We start from the raw sequence: 17,752 nt of genomic DNA, 5'->3' as shown, positions 1-17,752 counted from the left end.
TGGCGGCTATTGGATATAGTATAAGATTATTTTGCCCATGGAATCTGTACCAAGTCCCATCTTTCTAACTTAAAAAACACCAAACTTATGTCAATTCCGATCGTTCTATGACAGCTATAGGATATAGTCGACCCATCCTTATGAAATTTTGTACATAAGATATTTTCAAATATTTCAAAAATAAAATCCAAATAAAAAAGGGCTTAAAAAGTAAAACATAAACATTAACTCAACTAGGATTAGAACTCAGGCCCTCCCGTGTTAGAAACCACAACGCTCTCCACTCGGCTAATCTCGAACTTTGTTGCTTGATGACAAATTTTGATGTAATTCTGCTTTGTGTTTCAGTGTCTCATGTCTTAATGAGAAGAATGCAAAATTTTATGAGTAGAACGCTTTATATGCATATGCCCCCACTGAGCATATAATGCATATAAATAAATGCAGCCACCACCGTTTTGGGCCAAATCATGGATTAAAAGCTATAAAAAAAAACCTGGCAAACCAACACCGCCAATACTTTTCTAATATTTATTATTTTATATCGCACACCCAAAATAAATTGTTACAATCAACAATTGGTTTAACTAGAAAAACGTAATTTCCAGTTTTTTTTTAATTTTTTATCTTTGCGCATTTATTTTAGATATAATACATGTTTATTATATGATTGATCGGATATGCCAAAACTTTGTTTTTTTTTTATAAGTTAGAAGGATGGGACTTAGTACATATTGCATTTTGGGCAATCTTATCCGATTTGCAAAATTTTATTAGGATACTTGGCTTAACTTTGTTGTTTTTGAAGCTAGAATGGGCAATCCGTTTTGGGCAATTTAATCCTATGTTTCATAAGAATCGGCCAACTATATCCTATACCTGTCATATAACTGAACGATCGGAAATGGCACAACCTTTCTATTTTTAAAGATGCTTGGGGCTGTTTCCAATATTTTTATTAGAAATTTTGTTGATGGTGAAATTCTCATAAGGATCGGACAACTATATAGGATCCGATATATATAATAATAATATAAGCTTCTGCTTAACTGCAAGGGTATATCAACTTCGGCTCCGCCCGAAGTTAGCTTTCCTTTCTTGTTTTTTTTATAATTTATTATATAGTGGAACTCTCATAAGGATAGGCCTCTCATCTGTTAATTTGTTAAAATAATTTGGTTTCCCACAACTACGAAACAATTTTGGATTTTAAATAAATTTTTGGGCAAATTTTTAATTAAAATTTTTAAACTAACCAAATTCCAAAACCTTTGTAAAAAATAAAAATACGTATAACTTCAGAGCCACTGAAGCTATCGAAAAATTCTTTACGTCTATGGAAAGGTTTTTAATTATTCCACCTTCTTGAATGTCAAAATCTTTAGAGTTAAAAAAAAAAGAGTTTTGATGTTTATCCTTACAATTAAAGTATTGCTAACTGTGTGAATCGCCTGTCAAGAGGTTACTTCCATATACATATATTCTATATATTATGCGTTCTGTTTTAAATAATTGAAGATCAATATATACAAAAAAACAACTGATATCATATAAAAAAACCTCTTGACGAGGTAAAGTACCGGTGACGAACCTGCATGCGAAACCCAAAATATCTGATATCAATTTCAGTGACGATAATATGCTATATAGGTGTACAAAATTGCATAAGAAAAATATTCTTGTTCGGCACGTGCAAGAAAAACAAAAAAAAAATCAGTCACGTGCCGAACAAGAATATTTTTATATGCAATTTTGTACACCTATATAGCATATTATCGTCACTGAAATTGATATCAGATATTTTGGGTTTCGCATGCAGGTTCGTCACCGGTACTTTACCTCGTCAAGAGGTTTTTTTATATGATACAGTAGGGAGCAAAATTGAGTACATGTTGAAAATTTGATGTTTAGGTGCTCATAACACATAAACGCGAAAGTAAATGGTAACACCTTTTTTTTCTAAGATTATATATCTTATTCATAACAAAATGGCATATTTATTTTAACCATTAAAGAAGCCGTTTACTAGATATAAATTAAAATCAGTAGCAACATGCAATATACTCAGACTAAGATGATATGACACAAAAAGGAAACAAGATATTTTTAATACTTGGTCCAAAGACCCTGGTTTTTAATGACATTGTTTAGTCTCCTTGGCATGCTCTCTATCAGATTTTGGATAATTTCTTTTGGAATTTTTTTCCATTCGTTTTCTATACGCCTCCAAAGCTCGTCCAGATTGCTAGGGGCTGCCTCATATCGTCCTAGCCGTCGCTTCACAATTGCCCACAAGTTTTCTATTGGATTGAGGTCGGGACTTTGAGCAGGCCAATCCATAAGTGTAAAAACTTGATTTTTCAGCCAACCTTTAACGATTTTGGCAGTATGTTTCGGGTCATTGTCATGTTGAAAAATTAATTCCTGTTCGGGATAGGCGCATTTTTCTATGAAATCGGGTAGATTGTTTTTCAGGATTTGTAGGTAGTCTTCTTGATAAGTTTTCCTGTGTTCCACCATGTGAAACACCCCCAAACCATAACATTTCCCCCACCTATATAGATATGGGATCTATTTAGCTTTTCCCCAGGTCTGCGCCAGCAATACTGCTTTCCATCCGTTTGCATTCGATTGAATATTGTTTCGTCGGACCATATCACACGTTTCCACTGTTCTGTGGTCCAATTTTTATGATCTCGTGCAAATTTGAGGCGAGCCCTAGCATTCTTTTTGGAAATAGATGGTTTATTTTTTTTCACGGCTGCCTTATACCCTATTTTTTTTAAAGCCCTTCTGGCTGTCCATCGACTGACATTTTTTTGGATTTCCGTCGAAGCCTCTTTCGGGGTTAAATTTCTATTTTTCCTCATTCTTTGCATCATGAGCCTAGCATCAGAGTCCTTTAAAAGGCGAGGGCGACCACTTAAATTTTTTGACTTCACATTTTTCCTTTTTTGGACTCTGACCACCACTGATTGGCTTATGTTAAGTTTTTTTCCAATGGCACGCGTTGAGAAACCTTGATTTGTTAAAGAAACAATGCTGTTCTCTTGATCTGACGATGTTTTTTTCATTTTATCACAAAAACAAAAAGAAAATTTTAGATCAATGAAGAAACTTTCTTTGACGTGTCGCTCTCTGAGTTATGATGGTGAAAGGTGACTTATTATTACAGGGGTTTCTTTAATAAAAGCAACAATACAGTTCGAATCACGACAGGTTCTAAACTGAGTATATGCATGTTGCTACTGATTTTAATTTATATCTAGTAAACGGCTTCTTTAATGGTTAAAATAAATATGCCATTTTGTTATGAATAAGATATATAATCTTAGAAAAAAAAGGTGTTACCATTTACTTTCGCGTTTATGTGTTATGAGCACCTAAACATCAAATTTTCAACATGTACTCAATTTTGCTCCCTACTGTACATATGATAAAAGCTGGAAAAAATTTAAAAATATTTTATCCAAATCTTATTCACTTAACATGTTTCGCAAATGGCTTAAATTTAATAGCGGAAAAAATTCGAACATCGTTTCCAGAAGCAAACGCATTCATAAGCTGCGTCAAAAAAATATTTAAACAAGAAAGGAAAGCTAACTTCGGACGGAGCCGAAGTTGATATACCCTTGCAGTTCAGTCGCAGTCCGCTAGGTGGCGCCACCCATCTTATGTTATTAGATATATAGCGGATCGTTTATAGTCGGCCGATCCTTATGAAAATTGGCAGATCAGATTGTTTTCCCCAAAATAGAATCTGTACCAAATCCCATCTTTCTATCTTAAAAAACACCAAAGTTATGCCAATTCCGATCGTTCTATGACAGCTATAGGATATAGTCGGCCGATCCTTATGAAATTTTGTACATAAGATATGTGGTCAAATATAACATGTGTGGGAAGTCCCAACCCTCTAACTTAAAAAACACCAAAGTTATGGCATTTCCGATCAATCAGTTATATGGCAGCTATAGGATATAGTCGACCGATCCCGGCCGTTCCGACTTATATACTGCCTGCAAAGGAAAGAAGGATGTGTGCAAAGTTTCAACTCGATAGCTTTAAAACTGAGAGACTAGTTTGCGTAGAAACAGACAGACAGACAGACAGACAGACGGACAGACGGACAGACGGACATGCTCATATCGACTCAGGAGGTGATCCTGATCAAGAATATATATACTTTATAGGGTCGGAGATGTCTCCTTCACTGCGTTGCACACTTTTGACCAAAATTATAATACCCTCTGCAAGGGTATAAAAAGCTCCTCTTCGAGTTCAAAAATTTAAACAAATTTTAGACATGGAATTACCCCCTGAACCTATAATAACCAGATGGGGTACGTGGTTAAAAGCGGCATCATATTATGCGAGTAACATGGAAGGAATTGTAGAGGTACTTAATACACTAAACTCAGAAGACGCTGAATCCATAGAGCAGGCAAAAGAGCTCATAAAAAATCCTCAATTACATCGGGATTTTATATTTATAAAAACAAATTTTAATAGAATTGCCGAAATAATAACTTCCTTGGAAGCGAGGGGCCTTCCATTGTCTTGACTATAGAGCAATGGAATTGTTTGAGGAAGCAGTAAAAATTATAAAAGGCGTTTCTGGCGATTTCGGAAAGGAGCTGATTAAAAAATTGGATGCTGTTGGAAACAGAAATCCAGACTTTCTGAAAATTTCAAAAATCAACGGCATTTTAAATTTTAAAGCTGAATTCGCTGAGCTTGGGAATGTGCAATATAAAAATATAATTAAATATAAATACGCTCCAACTACATCTTGTGATGTTGAAATAAGCTTTTCAGCGTATAAAATGGTTTTTGGTGATAAACGCCAAAGCTTTACAAGTAGCTCTCTAGAAAAAATTATGATTGTCTACTGCAACACAAATTACTTTAATTAAAAATAACTATTAATAATAATCAATCAAATATTAATCTATTACGTCTCTTTTTTGATTTCAATATCCTTTGCATGTATTTAGCATATTTTTCATATACTTTGCATATTCTGCATATATTTTGCATATTTTTTGCATATACGAGTTAAAACGATAAAATGACACGAGTTTTTAATTGTGTAAACAGCCCAAGCTGTTTTTGTTATGTTTGCGGTCTAGTTATGCTGAAGAAGGAGAAAAGGCCCATAAATAAAAACATAATGGAGTTATATAGAGAAGCATTTAATGAAGAAATTTCCGATCAAGACAAAACATGGGTACCGCATTTCTGTTGCAATACATGCAGGATAGCATTGAGTAATCATCAAATGTCAAATTTTTCAAATTTTTGGTACCATCTAGATGGAGACAACCAACAAAATCGTTACTTTTGTCTAACAAGAATTCATGGGCACAATCAAAAGTCTAAAAAATATATAAACAAGAAAGGAAAGCTAACTTCGAGCGGAGCCGAAGTTTATATACCCTTGCAGTTCAGTCGCAGTCCGCTAGGTGGCGCCACGCATCTTATATTATTAGATATGTAGCGGATCGTATATAGTTGGCCGATCCTTATGAAATTTGGCATATCGATTTATTTTGCCAAAAGAGTAATCTGTACCAAATCCCATCTTTCTAACTTAAAAAACATCAAAGTTATGCCAATTTCGATCGTTCTATGACAGCTATAGGATATAGTCGGCCGATCCTTATGAAATTTTGCACACAAGATTTTTTGGTCAAATATAACATGTGTGGAAAGTCCCAACCCTCTAACTTAAAAAACACCAAAGTTATGGCATTTCCGATCAATCAGTTATATGGCAGCTATAGGATATAGTCGACCGATCCCGGCCGTTCCGACTTATATACTGCCTGCAAAGGAAAGAAGGGTGTGTGCAAAGTTTCAACTCGATAGCTTTAAAACTGAGAGACTAGTTTGCGTAGAAACGGACAGACGGACAGACGGACATGCTCATATCGACTCAGGAGGTGATCCTGATCAAGAATATATATACTTTATAGGGTCGGAGATGTCTCCTTCACTGCGTTGCACACTTTTGACCAAAATTATAATACCCTCTGCAAGGGTATAAAAATACCAATGTTCCAATGCACTGGCATGGGCACCCTCATGATTGTGAGTGTTTTTTTTTCAAATTAAATGAATTAAATAATACAATTTTCCCTTTCCGTAGCCCAATGGAATGAAATGAAAGGAATTTTTATTGTTCCCCAAATTAAAAAACTTCAAGATGAAGATTTTTTCAAAGTTTTAAAAAATAAGAATTGCTAGCCTGGAACTGAATGAATAATGTTAAAAAAAATTTTTGGGCAATAAAAAATCCGAGATTAAGCTAATTTTTTGCTTAATCGAATACCAGTAGTTCCGTTAAAATCGCTGCCAACGATTCGATGGAATCAAGTCTTGAAATTTGTATATGCTTAAAAAACCGTTTTTCGGGACTTGTTTGCGCTTAAAAATTCCTGGACGCGTTTTTTTCAACCGATTTAAAAATTTTTGGTGTTTTTTAATAGTGAAATGTTGTAGCTTTTGAAAAAAATATACATCTTCGATTTTGTTAAACAAAAAGAACAAAATTTTTACACCTGAAACTGAAGTTTTCGACTTTTGTTCGTGTTTTTCGGATTTTAATGCCAGTTTTTCGGTACAACTTACAAAAATTCTGTCATTTTTGACACATAGCAATGTTGTCTTATTAATTCTGAATAAAACGAGACAAATTTCATCAAAAAGTTATGAAAATTGGTGAAGTTATAACGCTTTTCCCAAAAAAAGTCAATTCAACCTTGAGTGCGCTTATAATGTTGCCGTCTTGCGCGACTATCCCATTCACAAAGAAAGCAACAATATTTGGTGTATCCAGCTTGTAAACCCATGAGTATAGCAAGGGCCACCGATGGATTATATTAGCATTCTGGCGGAGCACCCTGGGCACGTCGGAGGCAACGGATAATGGCCCGGGAGGGAGACCACATGTTCTAGGTCAGGGTGGTTCGTGTAAAAATCGGATAGGGTGGCTCATGTTAAAATCGGGGACAGGGTGGCTTATGTTATGTTATGAAATCGAACTCGATGACCTTTACTAAAGGTCCTTTAGCCATCTCAGGCTTTTCATCTAGTCGGCTGCTGCTCCTCAAGCCGATCAGACGCATCCAATAATTTTTTTTGTAGCTGTAATTTAATTTTAAGTTAGGTTATATTATTATTTAATATTTATTTATCGCCTAGCTGTAAAATTTTTGGGTCACTACCGGGGGCTCCGGCGATGCGTCTCTGATCGCATGTAGTTAATACTCTTGAAACGAGAACTCGGCTCTATTTGCGCTTGCTTGGAGACCGGCTGGCCGTGGTTCACCAGGTCCTCCCAAATAATGGACAGCAGTATGAAGAAGGCGTCAGTATTCCAGTAATTTAAAGGCTCAGTTCGAACAGGAAGCAAACGGCAAAGACTCCAAGGAAACGCAGCGCCACCGCTGAATTTCGGTCGCATAATGCACAATTTCCGCAATTGAAGGAACAACGAAGCAAAGTGGGGGGATTTACATCGGGTGGGGAACAGGTTTTTTCACGGTGGTTTGCAAATGATGTTGCATATTGGATTTTTTGAAGTATTTTACCACCTTGCACGTACAGAATGTCTCCGCCAAATCCTTTGCTCCACCAAACGAGCTTTCCAATGCCTTAGCCAACAGATTGGTGCTGCAGTTCAATCGGGTATTAGATCACACGGTAGTAGCGATCAGTCTCCTGGACTCTATACTTGCGGGGCACGCTTTAATTTTCCGGCTCTAGCTCGTCGGCTTTGGGGGTGGGGTGTTGGTTTTGCTCCGTATAGAATCCAGCGCTAACTACCCATTATTATTAAGACTTAGAATTTAGCGTGCTGCGACAAAAAAAAAATATATAAACAGAAAAGCTGCGTAAATTTCTAAAAAGAGCTATACGAAAACCGGAACAACGGAAAGCTTTTTTATATTTGACCCTTGATCAGTTACAAATTTTAGTTTTTCGATGCTGTCCACGTTGAAGTCTGCGAAGAGGGGCCTTAGTTTTCGAAAAATGTTATCCGCTGTAGACATGGTAGTCCATCGATTTAAGACCCAGGAACAGACTTTGCAGTCTTGCGACCTTAAAAAAGTGGACGGTCATGTCCAGGAAGTTCCGCTGCACGTATTTATCAGTCCACATGTAGACTGACTGAAAAATTTCTTAAATTTTGTGCTAAATCAACTCTTTTTTTTTCGGCTTCTTCCTTTCCGTTATTTCGGCTTCGAGTCGTTGGATCGGGAAGTAAATCGTCAACATTCACGTTCCTCCCGTATGTGGCTCCTATTTTAATAAAAAATTTCACCAGTTCTCTAAAGCCGGGGCCCGACACTGCATTGGAAGGTCGGCAATCCTGGACGATCCACGATGTACACTTTTTAATTGCCTCCTTATCCGCATACGTCACTTTTTTTCTCCTCCGGTGGATTTTTTAATTAAAGGCAGCACTTGTGCCTCGACAAATTGGAGGTTTGCTTTTGAGAGTATTTTACAACATTTTCGCAAGTGCTGCAGAAAATCCACCCGTCCACTAGTGATGCATCTTCTGGTTTTCATTTAGAATATTCCATATGTGGCTTTTAAGCTCGCCACTTGCAATATTTTCGGCGAATAGCTTCGGCTTCACTTGTCATGTTGACAAGTCATTAATGAATGACAAAATTAAGTATGTATGATTCCCACTCACGAGCGTAAAATACCAATGAGATTATTTCTATCAAAAATCGCTCCCTACGATTCGATGTAATCATCCGCTGAAAATTTCTGAACCCAATTGACCAATACCCATTACCATCGCATGTTTTGACGCTGCCCAACACGGCGGCCGCCACAAAATAGAGGCAAAGACAAAAATAGAGGCGATTTTGAAAGACTTTGGACCTTGTGACCTTGAAGTAGACAAACCCGTAATCGTAATATTTTGCATTCCAGCGAACAGCGCGGCTTCGGAACGGACCTTTTTAAACGCAAGAAATTTGATAACAGAGAAGCGTTGTCAAATAGCCACTAACTCTGAAAATATTAACAAAATAATGTTTTTGCATTCCTATTTAAATTAGATATAAATTCGCTGCATTTAATTTGTATATATTTACTTTTATTTACATTTACAATTCGAATCATTTGATTGAAACGTCTCTGTTTTCAACGTTCTCAATTCACTCAATTCGTTTCCTTCTACCAAATGATTGTGCAAATGAGTAGGCGTAAGAGATCCAACCCTCTCACATCATGTTGGCTTTGCTCTCAAATTCACTCAACTCATTTTTAGCATTGTGCATTTGAATGTCGGTTTTTTGCCACTTATGCAGATGTCTATTACATAATAGAAATTTTGTATGGGGCCAATTTATTCGATCCGAATTTCAAAAGGATCGGCCAACGGTATCATATAGCTGCCACATAATTAAAAATCGGAATATATATATAAATATATAATCGGAAATGACATAGCCTTGGTATTTTTAAAGAATCTTGTTATATGCTTTGTAGCACTTTCCATGACGTAAAGCGACTCCTATGAGCCGCAGTTGGCGGAGGGTGGCGCCATCTATGGGAAAGGTTTAGCCGTAGGTATTCAGGGAGCGCCTGGAACAAACGAATTCCGGAAGTTCGCCATTTGTGGACCCCAGGAGCCAGCCCGCCTAAAATCTGGCGTCGGTCTGGTTATGGGTGTAGGTAGGATCATTCCCAAGCGAGATATTCAACTAGCCAGACGGTTGGAGCAAGGCTGCTTAGAAGGTAGCAAAACAAAATTATCCGGAGATCCCGCTGGCAGTTGAGTCAATTAATTTTGGGGACGCGCAAAGGCTCCCAATTGTCCACCGGCTTCAGTAAGCCGAGTTCAGAGGTGTGAAAGTGGTGGATCGAGATAAACCCAGGGGTGAGTGTTCGAATGGTCAAGGAATAGCACTTAGTCACGTGTCCGAGTTTTAGCAGGCCCGAGCAAAAGTCCGTGTCCACTATTCCCAGTGTGGAGGCCAACGGAAAAGAACTCCAGGTGGCTCGGCAAAGGCAGTCCAATCAAAGGCGGACGAGAGGAGCACCGAGGAGAAGTAATCCCGGCCTGAACTAGGGCACCGCAGCAAGTTCGCTTCGAACCGAAGTTAGGTTCGAGCGAACGGAGGAGCGCAGAAGAGGCGCTAATCGTAGTTTAGCGCGATATACCGGAACGCGAGGGAGGAAAACCTCGGAGGTGTCCCCTTGTTAGAAGGTCCAGGCTGAATGGGTTCCAGCTTAGGATCCGACCCGGCAGTGAACCCGTAGTGTCAACCGGCCAAGTGTTTTCAAGGCTCCTGGAGTCATATTATAAAAGCAGTTTAAAACGAAAGTAAAATGATAAAGATTTTAGCTAGGAAAAAAAAAGAAAAAATACGGAAGGAATCATCACCCGGAAAAATTTAAGGAAACAAGAAAAAAATATTAACGTAATATTCCCAATGGCTTGATCGGGAAACCAGCCTAGTCAAAAAAATGTATTGTCGCTACAAATTTTGAATTTTTTTTTTGGTTTTATTTATTTGTGCCGACCCATTGGAGAAACAGTTTTTATTGTATAAAACTTTGTTTCAGCGACCCATCGAAAGCGCTTTCGTCGTGGGATGCATCAAGGAGTTTTTTTGTGAGTAAAACCTACCAATTTGTACTATTTGACATCCTTTTTTTTTGATTTTAATCCTTGGTGTCCCGACAAATTCGAACTCTAAGAGTCGAAAGTTCCCTTAAGCCCCCTTTGGTTCCTTACATTTTTTTGGGTTTTAAAAAAAAAAAAAAAAACCTTACGCTTTGATTTGCTTTATTGATTCATAATGGTATTAAATTCTATAGATTTTAACTTGTCCTATTTTCTATGCCAATTTTAATATTATATGTACGCCTTGATATTTATTTTTATTTATTTATTTAAACTTTATTAGCTTAAGTTTTATATACTCATTTGCAATGTTCAATTTTTATATGTATTTTCTATATAAAGTTTTAAACCCTAAGAATTATGCCGCAGCCGGGAGTAGGTAGTAGGGGTACCCAAGAAAAGGGGTCGCTCGCAGGATGCGGAACCGGAGCGATTAATGGTAGGCACGCGAGAGTCGCCCCATGACACCTGGGTGACTCTTGGTTAGGCGCAGGAAGGGAAACCCCCCTCCTCTCACCATCCATAAGAAATCGAAACTCTTTCGAGTATGTCGTCGAGAGCACGCATTTTTAAGTTAGAGTTCCCATATTTTACCACCCGCCTCCGCCCATAGATGATTGTAGGTGTTAGCATTCGTTACACCTTGCAGAGTTTATTATAGTTTTGGTCAAAAGGGTGCAACGCCGTGAAGGAGACATTTCCGACCCTATAAAGTATATATAAGTATAATAATAGTATACCCTATAAGTATAAAGTATATTCTCGATTAGGATCACCTAGAGCTATAAAAACATCGATATTTGAATACATCGATACTTTCGATATTGATATTTCGAAACATCGATATATCGCGATATATCGTACTTTTTAGGTAAGCACTGTAAAACTTCACAAACGCAATGCATATGCACGAAATGCAGTCTGCGTTTATGCTGCACAGCAAATAAAAACTGTTTTATAGAATACCATAAGAGACAAGAAAGGAAAGCTAACTTTGGGCGGAGCCGAAGTTGATATACCCTTGCAGTTGTGCCATTTTCGATCGTTCAGTTATATGGCGGCTATTGGATATAGTTGGCCGATCCCTATGAAATTTGGCAAATCAGATTATTTTTTCCCAAAATGGAATCTGTACCAAGTCCATCTTTACCATCTTTCTAACTTAAAAAACACTAAAGTTATGACAATTCCGATCGTTCTATGACAGCTAAAGGATATAGTCGGCCGATCCTCATGAAATTTTGTACATAAGATATTTTGGTCAAATATAACATATGGAATGAAAATAATATGGAAAGTCTCAACCCTAACTCTAACTTAAAAAACTCTAACCTCTAACTTAAAAAACAACAAAGTTATGTAATTCCCGATCAATCAGTTATATAGACAGAGCAATCCAACAACAAAGGAGGAACAAGAGCAATGAGACTGGGCATCCCTGCTCTATAATTGAAGTATAAAAACCCTTAAAAATCAACACAGTATATTGAAAAGGTATTTACAAAGGTCGATCATTTGTGCTTGAAGACTAATCTAGTCTAAATCACTTGCACTAGTGCAGGTCGGGGCCATTCCTCAGCTGCTGCTGTCGAAGATCCTGGCGATATGCACATGCTGAGGAACATTTTCAGTTTTTGGATGTTAGAAGCAGCTCGAATTGACATCTAAAAAGCTTCCTCTTGAGATTGGTTTCCGTTCGTTGTTCCCATTACTGGAGGAGGCACTCCTGCGGCCGTCATTGCAGCAATAATCTGCTTGTTAATGATGTTTCTAATATTGGCATTCACATTCGGCAGTAATCCTCCCGTGCGAGCCGCGTGCTCTATTCGCTGCACGACGTCGATTTCGCGGCGGGAGGAAATCAAGTTTGTCACCAGAGCGTTGTCGGGTGTTCCCACTCTTCCAATCCGTCCACAGCGGTGTATATAGTCAGAGACATGGAGGGGAAAGTCAAAATTGATAACGTGCCTTGCTCTAGTAGTGTCCAGACCACGACTACCCACATCGGTGGTGGATAGTACGTCGCAGTGACCGTTTTGAAACTGTTCGAATCGGCCGAGGCGGATCTTCATCAGCATGTCGCCGTTCAAGTTCAGACAGTTGACTCCGCTGTTGTTCAGGAAAATGGACACATAGTCGCTAGTGGCGGATTTGTTGCTAAACACTATCAGAGGTCGCCGCTTAGCCAAATCCTGTTTCACGAGAGACAGGAGTGTGGCCGGCCGGTCCGCCTTGGTCAAGCGTAGGAACTTTTGCGTCACGTGTGGTAATAAACGGTGCAGAAGGGGGCTCACTACCTCTTGAATAGTTTCCACGTCGACTATGTTCTGCAGGACTTCTTTGGTGTTGCACGGCATTGTGGCAGAGGCCAGAATGAGCTGAGTACGAGCATTCGATTGTTGGTCCAGATGAAACTGTTGGAATAAATGATAAATAAAAACCCTTTACGTTTGGCTAAGACTTACGGGAAAACGTCTAAGAAAATAGGTGAGCTTGTCCGTAAAGGTGTCATCTAAAAGAGTGTCTGCTTCATCCAGGACAAGGTGGCGCACGTGCTCCATCCGGTAGATACCGGTGGTGACTAACTTACTTAGGGCCCCCAGAGTGGCCACCAAGACATCTACTTCTTCAAACTGCGGGCTCATCATTATCTGTTTTGTGTTTCCTCCCAACAGGTATTTCACCTTCAGATCCGTTCCTTGGACTAGACGCTCGGCGACATTGGCGATTTGCATGGCCAGTTCCCGGCCAGGAGTCAGGATTAGAGTTCTGGGACTGTTCAACTTCCTTTCCGGAGGCTGTTTTTCAAGCAACCTGTTTAGGATTGGAAGGAGGTATGCAATGGTCTTCCCACATCCCGTTTCCGCCGCAATAAGCGTGTGACGATTGTCGTGGACAATGGGCATGGCCTTTGCTTGGATCAATGTCAGCTGTTTAATGCCCAACTCAGCTCGCAGGTTCTCCAGGAGTTGTGGGTGCAGTTCCATGTTTCCACTTTCCAGCAGTCCATCTCTGTGCAGGTTCTGCTGAAGTTCAACGCCACTGACGCTAGCATTGAGGACGAAAAAGTCTCCCTTGGATTTTTGATGCAACCAACCCTTGGAGGCCAACGGAAGAGTTCCAAATTTCGCGTCCGAATTCTCGTGTTGAAATAAATTGAATTGGTTTCTCTTACAGGATATCAGTGCTGTTCGAGGCCTTTTGGGGAGTGTTTCAGCTTTTTTAGTTGCTGGTTTGGGCGCAGCTTTTGTGGCAAAGGTTGCAGTTCGATTGGCGCCGCTAACTCGGCATACCACGGACAACTTTATCATGGCTTATATTTAGGTAATAGTTTTATTCCAACTCTTTTTACCGGCGAAGGCACTATCAGCTGTTTATCACATTATTGGTGTGGCAGCTCATTCATTCAGTGCTGGCAAACGCATTTCAGACAATGCTGCCAATAAGGCGGGAAATTTCAAATTTCGTTACCCATTAACAAAATATTTTTTGTTATTTAACTGCTTTTGCAGTTGAATTCATTGTATCTGTGGACTTTAATGTTGTAAAAGTTTAAAAAATTGGAACATATGCATCTCCTCAGTCAGCCAACTCCTTCTATTTCCACCATTGTGTTACCATTTAGTAAAAAGCGTTGGCGAAGGAAATCGGTAATCAGTTAGTTTTAGTGAAATTTGAAAAGGATCGGTAATCTAGTTAGTGCAAGTGCAAGGTAAAAATGATTGAAACATATATTTTATCTCTCTGCAGTAATATCTGACAATGCTGCTATATCCCAGATATAAGCGATATGTCAAAAGGTTCGTGATTTCAAGGGCTATCCCCAAACGCAATATAAACAAAATCTTTAAAGGCACTTTTGAAAAAAACTACTATTTCCTTACTAATATTGCTTATTAAATAGTTTCAATAGATAGTCTAAAATAAAAAACATCTAAATAGATGTAGGGTCTTAAAAAAATTTGATTGAAATATTTAAAAATTCGTACCAACGGATTATTCCACATTTATATAGCTTTATTGGTTCTTAAGTTATGAGTTGTTTATTATTTAAATTTATTGTTCTTTTATAACTTAAGCTTAAGCAATTTAAAAAAATTGTACAACTAAAGTTCCAGTAACAAACATCCCAATTTTTTTTTTTAATTGTAGTTCAAAGTTAGACAAACAGACAACCAGATGGAAAAACTAGACCAATTTTTAAATTAGGAAATAAATAGGCTAACTGATAAGCTAACAAAAGCCAAATACTTGACTACTGAATTCACAAAGCAATACCATTCTCATTAGTGAGGGTATTTTTGACCTTTGGACAAAACCATGCCAAAACTCGTGTAAGGTTTTGGTGGGCTCCGAAGCTGTAACATTTGAGTATCGAAAGTAAAAACGGACTCTTCGAACCAGGAGCAGTGTCTGCGAAAACCAACGAACACAGAGAATCTGGAATTGTCTACCGAGGATCAACTTCATCGGGACATATCATATGCTGGGGCTCCATTTATCCCAGTAAAGGAGTATGCTACTTTTGGTGTGACTCAGCGAATATGAGGTCCTAGTGTCCAATAAGAAATCTACTTGAAAAAGATCATAATTCTTTCAAAAAATGTAAATATTAAAATAAATTTATATATTTATCATTTTTTATTTATTGGATGAGAGTAGATTGGATGGGAATTGTTAGCGTCAAACTGCAACCGTTTTCTCAGAATGCATATTGTGCTCCATTTTCTGTTGTAGATATATCTCAAAATGACTTGAAAATAATTAAATTTTTTGACGAACCAGTTTTGTCACAAAACCACAAGTTTTCAAATTAGAAATCAAAATTAAAAATTTGTACGTACAGTATATACAGTGTTTATTATTTATTTGTGCTGGCACACTAGTTTAGTAGGAGTACTTAACTAATCTTATGTTTAGTTCAACTAGCTTAGGTTTGGAATATCACTTCTGGCGGGGTTAGCCGTAGTATCCGTTTCCGCCCGCACTGGCCGTGGCGAAGCCTCCGCTGCTGCTGGCGTAGGCCGTGTCTAAAGAAGGAAACATGTCCAGAACACTTTTAGATGGCATGTACTGAGGAGCTCCTTGGCGGAAACTATGAGTGTCGGTACTTACTGATGCCACTGCCTCCGTAGGGGTATCCGCCGAAGGGGTAGGACCCGTACTGCCCGTATCCGCCGTACATAGAGTAGGGGTTGTAGCTGGGGTACTGGTAGTATGGATAGCCTCCGTAGCTGGGATAGCCGTAGATACCGTTGCCGTACACATTGCCGTATGCAGAGCCGGCTCCTGCCCCCGCCCCCGCTCCCGTCCCCACGCCGTAGTAAGGGTATCCGTAGTACTGGCACTCGGCGCCCCTCAAAACCGTTACGGCCAGAATCAAAGTCAACCGGAGGTAGCTACTTGTCTGTTTCGTGTACATCGTTGTGCGGCCTGTTAGTCGTGGATAATCCTCGAATGTGGACTGAATGCCGAAATCTCGCCGCAAACTGTTTTTATAGAGTTAGCCACCCAGTGTTCGTCATTTATAACGCATAAAACGTTTTTTTAATGGAGCTTAATCGGTGGCCCATCAGCCACCGCTCGGTTTGCTCGTTCGTGCGTGACCCAAGCGGCGTATACGCAATTTTTCGAAGTCCCCAAATAATCGCGTATCGAACCCATTCAGGTGTCCAGCAGGGGTGGACACAATAAAACAAAAATGAAACTATAACAGTTTTTTACAGTGCCCGATGGTGTTACTCACCAGCATATTCCCATAACCATTTTGCTATCAATTTAAATTAGTTAACTGACTTTTTGCCCAGGGGTTCCCAATTTTTTTGTGTAAACACAGTCATTAACCTTAAAACATGTTGACTAAGCGGCCCAGTCATGTGCGGACTTCGATGGTGGTTTCCACTCTTTAAGGTTCATTGCCTGCTCCAGCCCCAGTGGTCAATGGTCATCAACGCCCTTCGGATGAGGTCGACCGTAATATTTTCGGCCATTATATTGGCCGGGTTTTTCACTGTGATTAGTTAGCCCCTTGGCTGGGAGTTCATTGTGAAGGACTTTCAGACTAGATGTTTACCCTTGGCTATGCTTCGGTGGGCAGTTCTATATTAATTCTTGTCATTATTTCTAATTTTTTACTATCATTTCATAACAAAAACAATCAAATTGAGAACAACATATTATTGGATTTTTGGTATTGCATTCAAAAGGCATTTTTCTTCAGAGCTCTGCTATACAAAAATTCATTCATAAATATTTGAAACAGTTTCCTCGTATGGCACTCGTTCGTGCAGGTGTGTGTCATTACACTGGCCAACAATGGCGGACTCCACACAATAGCCCTATCCTGATTTTAGGTCTCTATGCAACTGTTCCTTATTTCTCTCTGTCCCCTCGCCCTTTCCGCTTGCTGCCCCGCTTTCTCTCCGGCGACTGCCCAGGTGTGTTTCGGTGCCGCGTAGGTGTTGCATTGTTGCATTGCACTCCGATTGAGTGAGTTCCTCCGCCGTGAGTGCGATTTGCGCATGCTCAAGTCCGATACAGGCACCCTGTATGCCGTAAGCTTGGGTTGATTGAGTTTGGCGGGTGAGTGTCAAAGGTCAGAATTTTAGCCTTTTTGACTCGTTTTGCTTTAAATATTTACTTTCCTTTTTTCATTTAAAGCCCAAAACATAGTGGCCCCAATAAATTGCTAACTCATTAAATTTTTGTTCAAATAATAGAACACAAAAATTTTGTTTAAATTCAGAATCGAAGAACATCCAAAACTGATTATAGATTTGATTGCAAATTATCATAGAAAACAAAAACCAAATTTTAAAATCTACAAACATTTGTTTACATAAAATCATAAATAAATATTATTAATTAACTTTGTAATGATCTAATAAAATTCCCAAAACTATGTTTAATCATTTTCACTATTCACATCGCATCAAATTATTTACTTTTTACCAGCCATTACCTTTCATACCGTAACTAACCAAAACAAATTTTATTAAAAGCAAATAAGCCCTTCAGGTCCATTAAAAAATGTATGATGAATCAACTTACAAATTGGTTACCATTAGCTTAGGTTAATATTAATTTCATGAATTT

The 17,752-nt window shown here is 38.7% G+C and overlaps 2 protein-coding genes across 2 annotated transcripts; both read right to left on the bottom strand.

Annotated features, from left to right (window-relative positions):
- Window positions 1-12,123: 12,123 nt before the first annotated feature.
- LOC6506143 (probable ATP-dependent RNA helicase DDX28) lies at window positions 12,124-14,057 on the bottom strand. The gene is made up of 2 exons (XM_001958428.3): window positions 13,123-14,057; window positions 12,124-13,071 (listed from the first exon to the last, which is right to left on the bottom strand). The coding sequence occupies exons 1-2, from the start codon at window positions 13,966-13,968 to the stop codon at window positions 12,322-12,324; spliced, it is 1,596 nt and encodes a 531-aa protein (XP_001958464.1). The 5' UTR covers window positions 13,969-14,057; the 3' UTR covers window positions 12,124-12,321.
- A 1,452-nt stretch (window positions 14,058-15,509) lies between these two features.
- LOC6506142 (shematrin-like protein 1) lies at window positions 15,510-17,299 on the bottom strand. Its single transcript, XM_001958429.3, has 2 exons — window positions 15,773-17,299; window positions 15,510-15,687 (listed from the first exon to the last, which is right to left on the bottom strand). Exons 1-2 carry the CDS (start codon window positions 16,077-16,079, stop codon window positions 15,617-15,619), a joined length of 378 nt encoding a protein of 125 aa, XP_001958465.1. The 5' UTR covers window positions 16,080-17,299; the 3' UTR covers window positions 15,510-15,616.
- Window positions 17,300-17,752: the final 453 nt, after the last annotated feature.

The sequence above is a fragment of the Drosophila ananassae genome, chromosome 2R, assembly GCF_017639315.1.
Source record: "Drosophila ananassae strain 14024-0371.13 chromosome 2R, ASM1763931v2, whole genome shotgun sequence".
NCBI lineage: Eukaryota > Metazoa > Arthropoda > Insecta > Diptera > Drosophilidae > Drosophila > Drosophila ananassae.
The sequence above is the reverse complement of the archived record's forward strand: the minus strand, read 5'-3'. Positions and strand labels throughout refer to the sequence as shown.